The 16,027-nt window shown below is 46.8% G+C and overlaps 1 protein-coding gene across 2 annotated transcripts in view; it reads left to right on the top strand.

Moving 5' to 3' along the window:
- The window catches only part of EPAS1 (endothelial PAS domain protein 1), a 90,663-nt gene that overhangs the window by 52,453 nt on the left and 22,183 nt on the right, over positions 1-16,027 (top strand). For both annotated transcript variants that reach the window (XM_015112282.3, XM_077959632.1), the window contains 4 exons: positions 8,025-8,176; positions 8,589-8,673; positions 12,476-12,594; positions 12,721-12,926. In XM_015112282.3, the coding sequence (XP_014967768.1) occupies positions 8,025-8,176; positions 8,589-8,673; positions 12,476-12,594; positions 12,721-12,926 (562 nt within the window). The remainder of the gene's footprint in view (positions 1-8,024; positions 8,177-8,588; positions 8,674-12,475; positions 12,595-12,720; positions 12,927-16,027) is intronic.

Below are 16,027 nucleotides of genomic sequence, written 5' to 3'. Positions count from 1 at the left end.
GGGGGAAGATAGGGTCTATAAATACTTTCAAAGAACAATGCAAGACAATGGCAGATACATGGTCCTAGATGCTGCCGAGAGAGAACAGCGGGCTGAGCCCTGGCAAGGGTTGGATTGCTGGATATAAGAAAGGCCGGGAGACTCCATCACAGGGCATTTGTGCACCCCTCCCTTTAAAAAGGCTTGTCTTCCTGGATAACTGAGGGCAAAGTCAGCTAATGTTGCAGTCATCTTTACATATAAAGAGTAGACAGTGGAGGATTTCATGACTGGATGAAGTCCCCTTCCCCACAATGAGACCCCTCTTCCCTGCTTTCCTGCTGTGGTACTTGAGATTGTGCTCTTAGACATTAATTCCTTTGGATTAATCATTGCTTCCTTCATCACCACTCCAATTCCTCCACCAACACAAAGCCCCAGAAGGGGTAATACAGGTTGAGTATCCCTTATCCGAAATGCTTGGGACCAGAAGTATTTTTGATTTTTTAATTTTTTCGGATTTTGGAATATTTGCATTGTATTTATCAGTTGAGCATCCCTAACCCGAAAATCTGAAATTTGAAATGCTCCAATGAGCATTTCCTTTGAATGTTGTGTTGGATTTTGAAGCATTTCAGATTTCAGATTTTCAGATTAGGGACAGTCAACCTGTATATTAATTGTAGAACGCCTCTGACTAAATTTGGACTCGTTGAGTGTTTCTCCTTGTTACACAGATAAGTGAAGGACAGACAGGTTAATATTGCTCAAAGTCACACATTTAGCACATGGTGAACCTGCACCTGGAATTCAAGTCCTTTTGAATTTTGGTCCATGGGAAAACAGACATGGGACGGCAAGAGCATTTAGTAAACCTGGTCAGGCTAAGATGTTGACAAGGGCTGGGGTGTCGGGTGTGGGGGAAGGGAGAAGGTAGGGGAACGAGGGTCAACAGAGGCAGCTGGGGGCCAGTGTGATGGGGAGGAGGTCCTCACACATTCAGAGAATTATTCCTGTCCTTCCCCCTAGTGCAGGGCTTCGTTTTCCATGCTTGCCCTCCTGGGCCTGGCTGTCTGTCTCAGTGGTTCAAAGGTTGGCCTGGAGAAGGTCAGGAGTTAGGCTGGGCTCTCTGAGCACATCTACCCGTGTGTGTGCTGGTGTGAGCCCTCGTGTGCTGATGAGAACCCCTGTGTGCTAAACACACCCACAGAGATAGGACCAGAGTGGCCACACTGGGACATCCCTTATCTGTCCCATCTCAGGAGCCTGTTGAAAGTTGTGGACACAAACTTGCCTGCCCTCTGGCTGGGCTTGGCCCTATACCAGCTAGAGCCCTTAGCCTGTCAGCTCTGGTCCTCTCTGTCCCAAGGAAAGAAATGAAGGAAAGGGATAAAAAGTTTCTACTTTTGGCCATGTGGTCCTGGTGTCCTTGAAGGAGAAGTTCTCACCAAACGAGCACAGACCAGGGAGGAGGAGATGGTTTCTCAGCACCCGCTTTTCTCTGACTTCTCTCTTAGACTTCGGCTGCGCATTCTCTAGACTGATTGTTGAATTACTTTCAGAAATTGTGAGACAAGATCTTTTTCTTTCTAAATCGTATTTTGCTTTTCCAACACATGTAGCATCATGAAGAAGAGTACAGGATTTGTGGGCAGATAGACCTGCACTGGAATCTTAGTTTGGCTGCTTTCTTTCTCTGCAATGTTGTAAAAATTTCTCTTTGAGCTTTAGTTTCCTCATCTGCACAAAGGGAATAATGGTGCTTACCCTGCAATGTTATTTGAGGATTGAGATAATAGATATAAAAGGCCTTATCCTCTAGCCTGCCACATATTAAGGTCTCAATAAGTTACAGCTTAGAAATAAAAATTATTATAAACAAATATATTGATTTATATTAAATATAGGCTTCTGGAGAAATGATGTAAAAGAAAACCCAATGTAAATTCTTACTATCCTGTAACCTATCTTCTAGCAATTTCTATCAAAATGCAGAGTTGTCAAGCTTTTCCAAGGCAAAACAACCCACACATTCATTATTTAAGCATTTCTAACAAAGGTGAGTACCAATTTTGGCTCACTTTATAATAGGAAATAGCTGGTTGCATACCTCAAAGTTCAAAAGGCTAAAAAATACCAGGTTTTTCTTTAGAAAAGTTTCTCTTTACTTAGTAACATGTTTCCCTTTGATTTTCACAGTAGGCTGTTCTGTGTGGGAATGTTGGAGAGGAAACCTCAACGTTGAGAAATTCAGGCTGTGGGTCTGGGCTGCCGATTGAGATTCATATCACAGGAAGCAAACTGAAACAATAGCTTTATGATATTAGCTTCCACGCTGGGCTGAGGACAGAACACACTCTTACAGGAACATCGGTGGAAATGCCACTTGATTGTCTTAAATCCTCTTTCAAGATGAGCCCCACAAACCATGAGCGAATCAGGGTCAACTCTGCATTCTGAGGGCATTAAACCGCAGTGAATATACAAAATTTGCTTTTCATTGTAAAATTAAATTTTGGGCTTGCCCAAACTCATGCATGATGAAGTCAAATTCATTTTCCATGGAGCTGGAAATCAGCATGAAGCAGGGTTTCTAAAGAGAAGTGTCAGTTGCATTATGGATTCATCATTTGCTTAGCAAAGACATCAGTTATAACAAGAGGTTGTTTTCCTGATCTGTAGACTACTAAGGGAAAGATACTAAAATGTGATTTTAAAGTTTTTAAGGCTTGATATGACCTTCCCATGCAGGAAAAGTGGGACAAAGAAAGAACTGTGCAGGCAGATACATGTTCTGGTACCCTCTCATACCCCACTTTCAGACTTCTGTTCCCAGGCTTTCACCCCTACCTCCACCCCTTTGTCCCACCTACTCCAAATCAAGGCCTTTTTCTGTCCTGTTTGGAAAGAGCTCAATAAGCTGATTCATGTGAGGATGTTAATGGGTGAGAACAGCTAATATACAATCTCTTCTAGAGATACTGACTTTGTTCAGATCATTCCTTTAACTTAAACTAAAAAGTCTGCTCAGTCAATAGATGTTTGCTGAACCCAGTCCTGTACTACATCTTATGGAGGGTAATGCAGAGAGGCAAGATAGGATAGTAAGATATATGCAAAGAACAAAGGCATGAATCTCTCCTAGTGGACTTTCAGGACTTCCAGGGAGCCCAGGAAGATCAGGAAGGACACAGTGCCTTCTGTCAAAGGCATCAGAGAAGCCCAGGCCTGCTAATGGTGGCATTTAAAGGTATGGCTAAGGCTCCAGTAAGCAATCCCAGAATGATTTCCATATAGTTTGACTGGCACTGCTCTTGCAGTCTGCACATCCGGGAGGGCGGGGATTGGGAGTCAGGCCGTGGGTCAGGTGGAGGGGAGGAATCGGTTTAGGCAGAGCCTTAGAAGGAAGGCCCCTGTGGTGGTCACAAAGTGGTGACTGCCAAGCACGTCTGAACCAGGAAGACCCCATCAGAATGGCTTTGAGAACAGTCAGAGCAGTCCTGGAACTTCTCGGAGTAGGAAACAAGAGGTAAAGTGACCTTGGTCGAATAAAATTGCAGCCAGTATTCTGACCAGCAGCACCGTGGGGCAGCCTGGTCTCTGAGACCACTCAGGAGCCTCTGCTCTGCCACTCTGCCTGCTCTCTCCCAATGCACAGCCCCTGCTGCCCAGGAAGTCCCACCCCACATGGGCGGTGCTGCTTGAAGGAAATGAGCGATGCTCCGGAAAAAGTGCTCCAAAACCTCAGCCCGCGCATATCCTGGCTGTGGGGAGTCATCAAAGCCTGTTTACTGGGGCTATTTTTAGCATTAAAGAATCTTGTTATGCTCCCCAGGATGGGCATGTGCCGTCTCAGCAGAGCACCTCTGGTTTTAATGACCCATCTCTCATCTTTGGGGGCAAACCCTGCAGGGTCCTCAGAAGCAAGTAACTGAGATCTAGAGCCCAGGATGATTTACAGACCCAGTTGGTGGCTTATTGAGCACCTACTCTGGGCTCCTCACTTGGTTCTGACGAAGAGTTGATGCTGGATGGTTGCATCACCTTACAGCAGTTTATCTCTGTCTTCCCCACCAGTCTGTTGATTCCGAGGGGATTGCTCTTACACCTTTCAGTATCCCTGATTCTCCTTAGGACAGGACTGAGCACACAGTAAGTGACACTTGTGGACAGATTACCTTGTGCCTAGCATAAAGCAGACATGAACACAGCAGAAACTTCATAACGGTGTAGGGAATGAGTGCATTTTTCCATGTCCCTAACACTGAGCAGGATATTAATGGTACATCAGGGAAGACACAATGTTCACAGGGGAAGGGGCAGAGGGGTCTTCAGCCAATTTGTGACATGAGCCTCCAGGGTGACTAATCCCCCAAAGCAATGCTTTGAGATGCCTCCAGGGTGAGGGTCTACCTCCTGGCTCCACAGTTTTCATTCTTAGCTGCAAGCTGGGAGTGACCTGGCCAGGTTCCTTCAGAAGCTCCCAGGAGAATAAGCAGGTGCTGAGAGCAAATAGTCCCACAGAGGGAAGAGACCCTGCCCCAGCCCTGCCGTTGCAGGGTTCCTGGGGCCAACCTGGTGGCTTCCTGCTCCTCCAGCCATTGTGACCTTAGTCCCAAGACATTCTGTTTCCCTTCGTGGCCCTAGATTGCCCCTCTCCCTCCCAGAGGCCAGCTGACCCGAAGCTGTTGTAGCCAATTTCGCCACCTCCTGGAAGCAAATGCACTGGGCATGGGTGGAAACCAGTTTGGCTGTGTTGGAACCGTTAAAAACAGGAAATTTTAAGCAGGACTATTTCCTCTGGGACTAGTTAACCCAAATAGGGTTGTCTTGGGATTACTCCAGATTTTGAAGTCAGCGTTACCACTGAGATCAAAGAAATTGAAGAGAAAATATCTTCTCAGTTGGCTAGAAACCACAGAGTTGGCCTCTGTGTATCTATAGAAGGTGGTCACCTATCTGGTGTGATTGAAGTGGCGCTCTCCTCACTCATCTCCAAAATAAGTCACCACCTGCCAACACAGGCTAAATAAGGTCACTCATAGGACCTTTAAGTTGAGGCAGTAGCTCTCAGCATATGGTCCTATGAGTAGAAGCTAACATTCACAGTGGCATCACCCACACCTGGGACATTGGTTAATCATCACTTCAGCGGGCTGGTCAGCTGGCAAAGAACAGCATCACCTGTGAGCTTTTTAGAACAAACAGATTCAGTTCCCACTAAAGACCTACTGAACCAGGAACCCAGCAGGGGCTCATCCAGGGCCAGCTTCATGGGCATGCAGCACAGGCGGTCTTAGAGGGCGCCACACTGAGAAGGTTCTCAGGCTTGGTTTAATTTTTCCAATGAGAGGTCTCGCATTTTTATTTTGCACTGGGCCACACAAATTATGTAGCAGTCCTGGTCCCAGACATTTTTCTTTTAGCCTGGCCTATAGATGATTCTGATGCATACTCAAATTTGAAAGCCCTGAGTTAAGTCATTTTCTACCCTAAAGCCCCCACTCAAAAGAAGATTTTAGCTGGGAAAGCTAACATTCACAGTGGCATCCCCCACACCTGGGACATTGGTTCATCATCACTTCAGCGGGCTGGTCAGCTGGCAAAGAACAGGTGTATCAGCAGAAACCCCAAGCAGGGATCAGGTGTGCGTATATGTATGGTATAAGGCCATTCCCATGACCTGTGGTTCTCCTTTCTCCAGGCTACCCACCTGAAACAGGGTGTAGAGAGGAAAGAATGTCCCTAATTTTGTTTCACCATTTTAGCAAAACAGAGGGAAAGCCACGGGGCCTTACTCTGTACAGCCCAACTCTTGGCTCTGAAGGCTTGCCCATCCCTGGACAAGACCCACTGTGATGCTGTGCAGAAGGCATCTGTGACTCCGGCGTGTTCTCTCATCCTGTGTCCTGAAAGGTAGCTGGTCCCCTGTGCCTCCACTGAAGCCTCTTGGTAGGAAGATCTTGTAATGTGGATTTGTTCTTCTTGAGGAATAACGGCAGGTAACCCAAAGCTTAAATTTAGAGGCTCGAGGAAAAAGATAAAAGAGAAATCCAGTGCCCTTGCAGAAAGGCCCTTCAACCACATTTCACAGCATTGATGTGTCCCTGGCCAAGTGGCCCATACATTGAATTGCATTTTGCATTCCTTAGAATAGTCTCCATTTGAAAGACTCCTTTTAGTTAAGTGAATATTAATATTTGCAAGTGACAAATTATTCTCTAATCTCCTCGTTCTGTAAATCAAGTGAGGCATACTTTGATTGATGTTTGCACTGGATAAATACAAATTTTCATAAGTAAATTCTTTGGAGTTAAATAATGAACTAGGAGAAGTGGGCTGAAATAAAGTCTGTGGTCTGTGTATAACAACCAGAGACCTGGTGCCTATGAGGTTTTTTTGGTCTGGGACAAGAGCCGAGTCTGTATTTTTCAGATAGCAGAGGTATACTAGACAGGCCACGATACTCAAAGTGTGGGTGGTTCGGGTGGAAGTTTTCCCAGGCTGCACCCAGCAACCACCTGTACAGCCTGCTGAGAATGCAGTTGCCTGCTCACTCTGTTCTGCACCTCTGGGCTTCACTGTCTCCAAACCACTCTGTATGCCATTGCCAGACTAATCTCCCCAAAGCAGTGCTTTGAGATGTACTCCTCTGATCACATTTGCTTGACACATGAGGCCCCTCCAGGACACTGGGCCTGTCTCACCAGCCCAATCTCTGAGACTGGAAGATGGATTCTCCTCTTGAGCCAGATGGGCCTCTCTTCAGTCTAGGAGGGAGCTTGCTCCAGGGGTTTTCCAGTGCTCACACAATCCCATCTGGTTCAGAAGGCCCTTCTTTCATTCCACAGAGTGAAATCTGTTTTTCTAAGTCTCTGCAAATCTTCTTTGGAACAGTTAGTTGTCTGTGATCACCCCAAAGTGACCCCCTCGTCCTCTGACCCTTAGAGCTCGTCCCATCTACACTTTTCCTTGGAAGCCCAGCTATGACACCCTTGAACTTTTACTTAGCTTTGCATCTCTGAGTGCTATATATTCCTCACCCGGGATCTGAGCAATTTGAGGGTAGTGCATGTCTTGGAGCAGAAAGAAGAAAGAATTTACTGTTGTTATAGTTTTAGGCACTTTACATACTTATCTAATCCTTACAATTCAGAGGTGGAAATTGTTATTCCCATTTAGCTGATGAGGAAAGTGATATCCAGAGAGGTTGTTCCTTATTCAGAGTCATAGCCTAATAGGAGGGTGATCTAGGAAGAGAACCTGTGTTTAACTCCAAAGCCTATGAATGGTTGAGTGTGGCTTCTGGATTCAGCTGTCAAAGCTTGCTAACTTTGCAATCTTTATACCTTTGGACAAATGGCTTAACCTCTGTACACTTCATCTGTAAAATGAGATTAAGAATAGTATCTACCTCGTAGGTCACTGTGAAGATTACATAGCATGCTTAGTGCAGTACCTTTCATGTTGTGATTGCAGTATATATTAGCAGCTAAAATTTGTTCCTGCTTCTATGAGTACCGTTATATTCAGGCATACTTTGATTGATGTTTGCACTGGATAAATACAAATTTTCATAAGTAAATGTCTTTGGAGATAAATAATGAACTAGGAGAAAAGGGCTGAAATGAAGTCGGTGGTCTGTGTATAACCACCAAAGACCTGGGGCCCAAGAGGTGTTTTTGGTCTGGGACAAGAGCCGAGTCTACAGGCTGTACAGGTGGTTGCTGGGGGCAGCCTAGGAAAACTTCCACCCCGAACCACTCACACAGCAGCTCCTACTGCTCCCGTTGCTAGTGCCAGAAGTACTGTTGTCACAACAAGCACACTGTCCTCACAGCCCCTGTCAGGGTGTCCTCTGTGCAGTGGTGCTCATCCAGTGCCTGCTGCCGGGCTGGGGCAGACATTCAGATGGTCGGCAGTGCGCGTTTCCAGAAGAGTCCACCCGATGCCTTTGCGCCATCCCTGGCAAATGCCTATCTGTGCCAGTCACATCTGTTTTCACTCCACATTCATGTAACTGTCCCGCCCCCCTCTCTTTCCAGTTTGCTCTGAAAATGAGTCTGAAGCTGAAGCTGACCAGCAGATGGACAACTTGTACCTGAAAGCCTTGGAGGGTTTCATTGCCGTGGTGACCCAAGATGGCGACATGATCTTTCTGTCAGAAAACATCAGCAAGTTCATGGGACTTACACAGGTGACACCCCCCTCTATCTCTTTCAAAAGAAGAAATGTTTCCATTTGGGGGTAGAAATGAGTAGAAGGTGCTAGCCACAATCCCACTTGACCTTTCCCTGTAAATGGCCACTGTGACCCTCGCTGACCTCAGGCCACATGCCTCAGGCCACAGTCCCACCCCCAGGCATTGGGTTTGGCTTTGCTTATGTCCATCCTGGCAGACAGCTCTCTACTGACTCATTAACAGACTCTGTCATCAGTAATCCCCCATTACATCTTTCTGTCTGTGGACCTGACACTGGACTGGGATTATGAGAAAACCCAATTCAATCTCCTCCCTGCCTCCAAATCTGGAAGGTGGCTCAGCTTCCTCTTGGAGTCTTTTACTTCACTGTTAGGAATAATGATGCCTAACCTTGTTTTTGAAACAGGTGGAGCTAACAGGACATAGTATCTTTGACTTCACTCATCCCTGCGACCACGAGGAGATTCGTGAGAACCTGAGTCTCAAAAATGGTATCCTTAATTGTGTTTATTTCCTTCTTGCCCCCACTGGGTGGGAATCTGCCTCCCCTTTGTCTACAAGTATAAGGGAGATAGCTCATGGCCTTGCAATGCAGGAAAAATGGATGTCCTTAAAAAATTTAGCTAGGCTGGCCCTCCGTTTAAGTGTGTAGCCTGTGAGATGAGATTGGGGCATTGAGAGGACCCGGTACTCAGAAGTATCTCCTGCTGGCCCCACATGATGCCTGGTGTCCCACTACTAGGGGACTCTTTTGGGTTAGGACACTGTCTCTAGGAGGTTTCATCACCCAAGAGTCAAGCATCTCTGCCAAATGACACCACCCAAACCAGTGAGAAACCAGTCTGTGCCAAAGTGCTTATAGGAACTACTGTAGTTATCTATTGCTGTGGAACAAACCACCTAAAACATAGGGCTTTGATGATTATCTCCCAGCGTTCTGTGGGTTCAGTGGGTGGGTCTTATACTCCATGTGATGTCAGTGGGGCTGCAGTCATCTGGGGGCCAGACTAGGCTGGGGTGATCAGGATAGCTCACACATGTCTGGGACCTTGTGTCAGGTGGCTGGAACCCTGGATTCAGCTGGCATGCTGGGACAATGGGACTGTTCTGTCACTCCATGGAGTCTCAGAGACTCTCCCTCTCCATACGGTGTCTCTAGGGTAGCCAGACATGTGGCAGCTCAGGGCTCCCAGAAGCACTAAGGTGGAAGTTGCCAGGCCTTCCCAAGGTTTTGTCCTCAAATTAGCAGAGCATCACTTCTGCCCCATGTTGTTGGTTAGAGCATGTTACAGGACAGCCCTGGCTCATTGTGGGAGGAAACTACACAAAGCCATGAGTGTCAAAAGGCATGGCTTGTTGGAGCTACTTTTGGAGATGAGCTACCACAGGAAATGGTACCCTGATGAGACATAGGTCAAGTAGGTTTTGACGGAGAAGAGATTTAAAAAGATCTAGCGTACAGGACCTTACCCATGGGGATACCCAGCAGGTGCCAGTGGATGAGAGGACCCACACAGGCAGAAAGCACGTTGCAATGGCAGTGGAGCTTCCTCTCTCGTAACTGTGGCCATTCAACAAAGGCATGAATAGGGACATTGTTAAGAGGACTGAAGCTTTGGGCAGAAGTGGGGCTTAATGACTGTCAAGGTCCCTTCCAAACCTGAGATTCTGTCACTGGTCTGGGCAGATTCTGTGCATGTCTAGATGTCCTCTTTAATAATATCACCTGTCACTGCCATGGGGCTTATGCTTGTCCAACCTGAATAACAGAGGCAGTGAGGCTAAGCCTACAAGGGTTGGCTCTTATTACCACACATGCTGCAAAAGCAGATACTTCATTGGCTCACCTCCACCCTGTTACAGACTGAGCCTGCAAAGTACAGAATTACAACCACCTCCTCTTCTACCACTGCCACAGCTCCCTCACCCAGCTCCTCTGCTCTCTCATCTGCAGGCCTTAGGCCACCTGGGTCCTAGAGTACACTGGCAGAGAGCACCCGATCGGCTGCTCAATGTCTTGTCTGGTTCTATGGGGAAAGGGCTACCACACTTTCTAAATTTCTCTAAAAAGAGATTCATGTTCTGAATGGGTAGGTGCTGAAAGCCTGAGGAAACCAAAGATTGATTTCTTCTCTACTCCAGAAACCCTTGGGCCTTTGGGTTCTTAGTCTCAGTTCAACCACTGACCATAGTCTGAGTTTGAGTTTGTGACCAGAAGCAAGTACCCTACTTCTCTGTTCCTCAGAGTCTGTCTTTTCAAATTGCTGGTATTGGACTAGGCAAAGGTGACGACCTTTCAGTTCTCAAGTGCCATGATTCACAGCCAAGTGACCTCTAATTATCTGAGTAGAACTTTAGATCTCTTGATCTGCATATTGAGGACTTGGGATCAAACTCATGAATCAGCAAGTCTTCACTGAAGGTACTAGCCTGTGGATGGACTCATAATCTAGACCTAAAGGGTTAGTGTGAGTTCCTAGAGGAAAACAAAGCCATGAGGCAGATTGCGGAAGGTTTTGAAGGCCAGGTGGAGGGCCTTGAACTTTATTCCATAGACAATGGGGAACTATTGAAGGTTTTTGTGCAGGGGTGGAGTGATCTGTGTGGAGCAGTGTTTAGAAAGAATGATCAAGGCCGGGCACAGTGGTTCACGCCTGTAATCCCAGGACTTTGGGAGGCTGAGGTGGGTGGATCACGAGATCAAGAGATCGAGACCATCCTGGCCAACATGGTGAAACCCTGTCTCTACTAAAAATAGAAAAATTAGCTAGGTGTGGTGGCGCACGCCTGTAATCCCAGCTACTTGGGAGGTGGAGGCAGGAGAATCACTTGAACCCAGGAGGCAGAGGTTGCAGTGAGCCAAGATCATGCCACTGAACTCCAGCCTGGCGACAGAGCGAGACTCCATTTCAAAAAAAAGAAACATCCAGTGTCAACATGGGGAGAATCTAGAGGTTAGCAAGTTAAAAGGCCTCAGTAATACCCAAGCAACAGCCACAAATGAATCCCTCCAGCCCCCTCATACCCAACAACTGGTCTGGTCCTGGTGGTGGGGCCAGATCCCAAGATACAGGTATATCTCACTGTATGCTAACCCCACCTCTGAAAATTAAAATGGCAAGAATCATAATTTGGTGTGGGAGAAATGGTTTTATAATCGTGATGAAGGAATGTTCTCTCCTTTTTTAAAAAAAATTCACTATTCAGTCTCTTACTGAGTGGGGTCCCCTAAGGGTGTTGAAGTTTTGTTCAAGGGTGCCACAATTCCTTTGACACATAACTCTTCAGGAATATGTGAGTCAAGTCAAGGTCCTCTGGAAGTTTAAGTGCAGGGGCTGGTGACTGTTCCTGGAGGAAGGAGTGTGACTATTTGAAACAAGGCTCCAGATTGTTCTATGATGCTGGGTAGGGGCAGGATTATATCTTTGAAAGTAGGAACCAGAGATGGTGGTGTAGGCAGGATTTGGACATAGACAAGTGGGATTCAGCTGGCACTCTATTCATTACTTTGTTTTATAAAAAGTGGAAAATGGTCCTGAATGGGTAGGCTGTTTGGCAACTATAAGGAAGGAAGCTATATTGCTGGTCTTGGTGATTTATTTAATTCTTGCTGAAAGAGAGGATATGATCCAGGTTGAGTTAATCTGTAAAGTGGACTTGCTCACCAAATCCACTGTAAGGAGATTCGTACCAGAGGTCTCTCTAGAGCCTTGATACATATGTCACTTCAGGGAGAAAGCTAATGGCATGGTATCCTGAACACAGCTATTGCATTTTGCAAATGGAGTACAGGAGGGGTTAAATTCCTCCTGAGAGACAGGTTATATAAAGGAAAGACGGGAGTGTCTGAGAGACATTTCTAACCTGTGAGGCTTACACTCTTGGAGTAACTGTGGCCTCACCCAGATTGTCCCTTGGAATTTCTGCAAGGACCTGGTCCTTGCCCCAGAAAAGGGTTGCTGAGTTAGTGGCTGATATGCACTCATTGTCTCTGAAGTGTTGCTCTGAAGGAACCACTGACCATGTTTCAGACGCAATGGGAAATCAAATGATGCAGCAGCTCCTACCTTGTGGGAGTTAATGCTCCAGTGGAGGAGATAAGCTGGAGAGTGGGAACCATTAGTCCACAGGCCATGATGGAGCTCAGTGTTGATGGCAGACTACAGGTGCTAAGAGAGCAGATATTTGGAAAATACAAACAATAGGCTGCCAAAAAAACTGCAGCTGGGCCCCTCTCATGAATATCCATACAAAACTAACTTCAGCTGGTTCTTCCCATCCTTCCACATTCAGGCTCTGGTTTTGGGAAAAAAAGCAAAGACATGTCCACAGAGCGGGACTTCTTCATGAGGATGAAGTGCACGGTCACCAACAGAGGCCGTACTGTCAACCTCAAGTCAGCCACCTGGAAGGTAGGGCAACATCAGGCCTGGGTTGGAGTCCCAGGTGTAGGGCGATGGCAGTGTGGGGGATGCCTAAGACCCTACCCCCACCCCCAGCACTCGGCCCCATGTCTGACCCTTCCATGCCTATCTCAGGTCTTGCACTGCACGGGCCAAGTGAAAGTCTACAACAACTGCCCTCCTCACAATAGTCTGTGTGGCTACAAGGAGCCCCTGCTGTCCTGCCTCATCATCATGTGTGAACCGATCCAGCACCCATCCCACATGGACATTCCCCTGGACAGCAAGACCTTCCTGAGCCGCCACAGCATGGACATGAAGTTCACCTACTGTGATGACAGGTAGGGGGCCATAAGTGTGTATGCTGTGGGCAGAGATGGGTCTTACCTGTGTGGGGGGGGAGTTGTGCCCGTATTAAAGGTACGGAACTAGACATAGATGTGGTATTGCCGGGTGCCATGTTCATGGACCTGTGCCACTGTTTCATTGCATCAGTGCCCCTCAGAGGTTCCTGGTACTGTATTTGGTGGTCTCCCATGGACAGAGTTACAGGGTCCATCTGCAGAGCTTTCCTGGTACACAACTCTTCTCATCATTGTGGTGTGAACATATTTCTCCATACATGTATCAGGCTCCTGAGGAAATTCTCAAGGCGGTCTTCTGACCCAGGAGAAAGAGAAGAGTCTAGAGACTTCCATCTGTACTCCTGCTTTAGAGGCCAGTAAGGAGCATCAGCTTCTGCCCTGGAGACTGACCCTCTTCCATTACTGACTGAGCCTTTCCCTCTGCCTTATTCCTTCCTGCATGCAACTCCATTCCGGCCATTGTTCAGCCATTTTGAAGGCTAAGATGAAGGTAGCTAAGCTGGATGCTAAACCCCCAGTGCCAGGCCCAGTGTCTCTTGGCAGTCACAGTAGTGATTAAGAGCATGGGCTTCAGGTCTAGATGGCCTAGGTTCAAATTTAGTAATAAATGTTCAGTGTTAGCTCTTATTATCACCTTTATTAGAGTTGTTGAAAGAATGCCTAAGACTGCTTATGTAAGTCATGCCATCTCGGGTTCTTAGCTCATTTAGAAGATTGAAGCAGGTGGGGAAGAGGCTGGAGTTGTCATAGGAAGGAGTATTTAGACACCCTACAGCTCCTAACTCCCCCACCAGCCCTGCCTCTGGGACTGTGGAGCCTGATGATGGGAAGTAGGAGGAGGAAGGTGGGGAGAACCGATGCCCGGAGCAATGCCCGGCCCCAGGGAGGGCAGGAAATGCAGAAGACTGGGCCCAGGGTAGGCCTGGCTTGAGTAAGTGCCACTGCGGCTTGCTGAGCAGCACACCCCGGATGTGCCCTTCCTGGCAGAGATCTCCCCGCCCGACCTCAGCTTTCTGCAGCATCTAGAGCCGCCATGTGTCCCAGGGTGATAGTTGCTGTGGCAGCTCTTTGTCACTCTTTTCTCATCTTCTAGGGTTTCTCCTCAGGAAACCCTGAGATCTCAGTTTCCCCTTCTCCAAAATAGAGATAACACTTTCTCAACCTGTCTCATGGGGTTGTTGTAAAATGAGATAATGGCTGTGCAAGCACTTTGAGAAGTCAAGACACCACAACACGTGTGAGGCTTCTTGTTATTGCTTATATCTTACTTCCTGTCCTTGGCCTCCTCCAAAGCAAAATCTTCCACTAAACTCAAGGAGCTGAAATCACTTCTGAAGGCAGTTAGTGGCTGGGGGGCAGGAAGAGGAAGAATCTGCCCCCCAGATCAGCAAGAATCTGCCTTGTCTTAGCCAGCAGGAAACCACGGAACCCCAGGAAAAAAGCTCCTGCTCAGCCTCCCCTAGGCCTATCCACTTTTCTCTTATCAGCTGGACATCCCAAGGGCATCTGGTTTCTTCATGGGAGGGACCCTTCTCTCCAGGATGGGGTTTCTCTCCTCTGATTCCAGACTGGTCTGGTGTTGGTTGGTCGCCCCTTCTTAGAGTGGGCCACCACTTGTGGCACAATTTCAGAACTTTTGTAAAAGTATCCTTGAGTCATTCCTGTCCTTCAATTCTGACCACAGTAGGGCCAAGACTCACAGCTTTTGCAGCTAGTGGGAAGTTATATAAGTAGAAAGAAATGCTCTAACCTCATAGGGAGAAAATGTCATGTATGAAGCCTTTCGTCCTGGAACTTCGACACAGTCACCATTTATTGCACTTGGTGGTGGTGGTGGTGGTGGTGATAATGATGGTGGTTCAAGAAGAAGATCGCCCTTTTAGTGACAGGCACTGTAGGAATCCATGTTATAGGTAAAGTTATTTATCAGATGCAGTCTTTGTATTCAAGTGAACATTCTGGGCAGAAGACACAGCTTCATGCACCCCTCTCAGTAGTCTTGTGAGATAACATGGACAATCCCAGTGCATAGCTCCTGTGTCACTGGCTTTGAGGTGAAGTGGCTCAAGCTGACCTAGCCATATAGCCTGGGGGCATATATAGTGCTGTGGATGATGAAAGTCAGATACGTGCTTCACCCTGGTGAGTGAAGCACATCCGTAACGTGACTCTATAAGCACTCAGAAAACCCTACTGTCCCAGAAAATAACTTGGCATCCCTAGATAATAGAAGAGTTTTTTTTCAGTTTAAGATTTTGATCCTTGTTACAGTGAGAAGAAATCCTCTGGAAAGGGTAATTCAGCATTATCCTTTATTCATTATCTTGGTTTAAATGAGTTTCAGGTAATTTTCTTAAGGTACTAACCTTTGGACAAAAGAAGAGGGGGAGAAACACAAGGAATTGGATGTCTAAATGTGGCTGGAGAGGAAATGTACATAGAAAGGGGAAAGACGCTCTGCTGACTTCTTAGTTTGGCTCAGGGCTGGTAGGCAGGGTAGCTTCTGGCTTAAAGGAAGTATCAAGCCTCGTGATTTAGGACTTTGTGACTCATAATGTAGAGGGTGATATTGCTTATAAGTTCTGTGGGACACACTGCATTTTCAGCAAAATCTTGCCTTTCAAGAAATCTAATTACATGGCCCCAAGTCTGAATTCAGTGGTGCTGGACAGCTGCATGTAGAAGCATTTAAAGACATAGAATGCTGTGTCACACAGAAGTTGTGTTTAACCGATTAGCAGATTAGTTAACAAGGGCACAGACATGGCTTAGACAGTTGATGAAGTGACTATTTTAAGTCCTTAATCCCTAAGTGTTATATCTTAATTGCTTTGATGAGGCCTGGGATTTTTTGGTTTTGGTAGCTCGTTTTGTTTTCACTCGTTGTGTTGGGATGGGGAGAAGCATATGCACATGCACACATATACACACTCTCCGCCTCAATTCCCCTTCAGAGACAAATGCTGCAAAAACCAATGCCTGTCCATGATACCTAATGGGGTGAAGGGTTCTCCATTTTAATCAGAAAATTCACTAGGTTTAATGACATCTGCACAAGGGGCTATGATTCCCACAAA

This window comes from Macaca mulatta, chromosome 13, assembly GCF_049350105.2.
Source record: "Macaca mulatta isolate MMU2019108-1 chromosome 13, T2T-MMU8v2.0, whole genome shotgun sequence".
NCBI classification, from domain to species: Eukaryota; Metazoa; Chordata; class Mammalia; order Primates; family Cercopithecidae; genus Macaca; species Macaca mulatta.
Note: the sequence above shows the minus strand (reverse complement) of the source record. Positions and strands in the feature narration are given on the sequence as shown.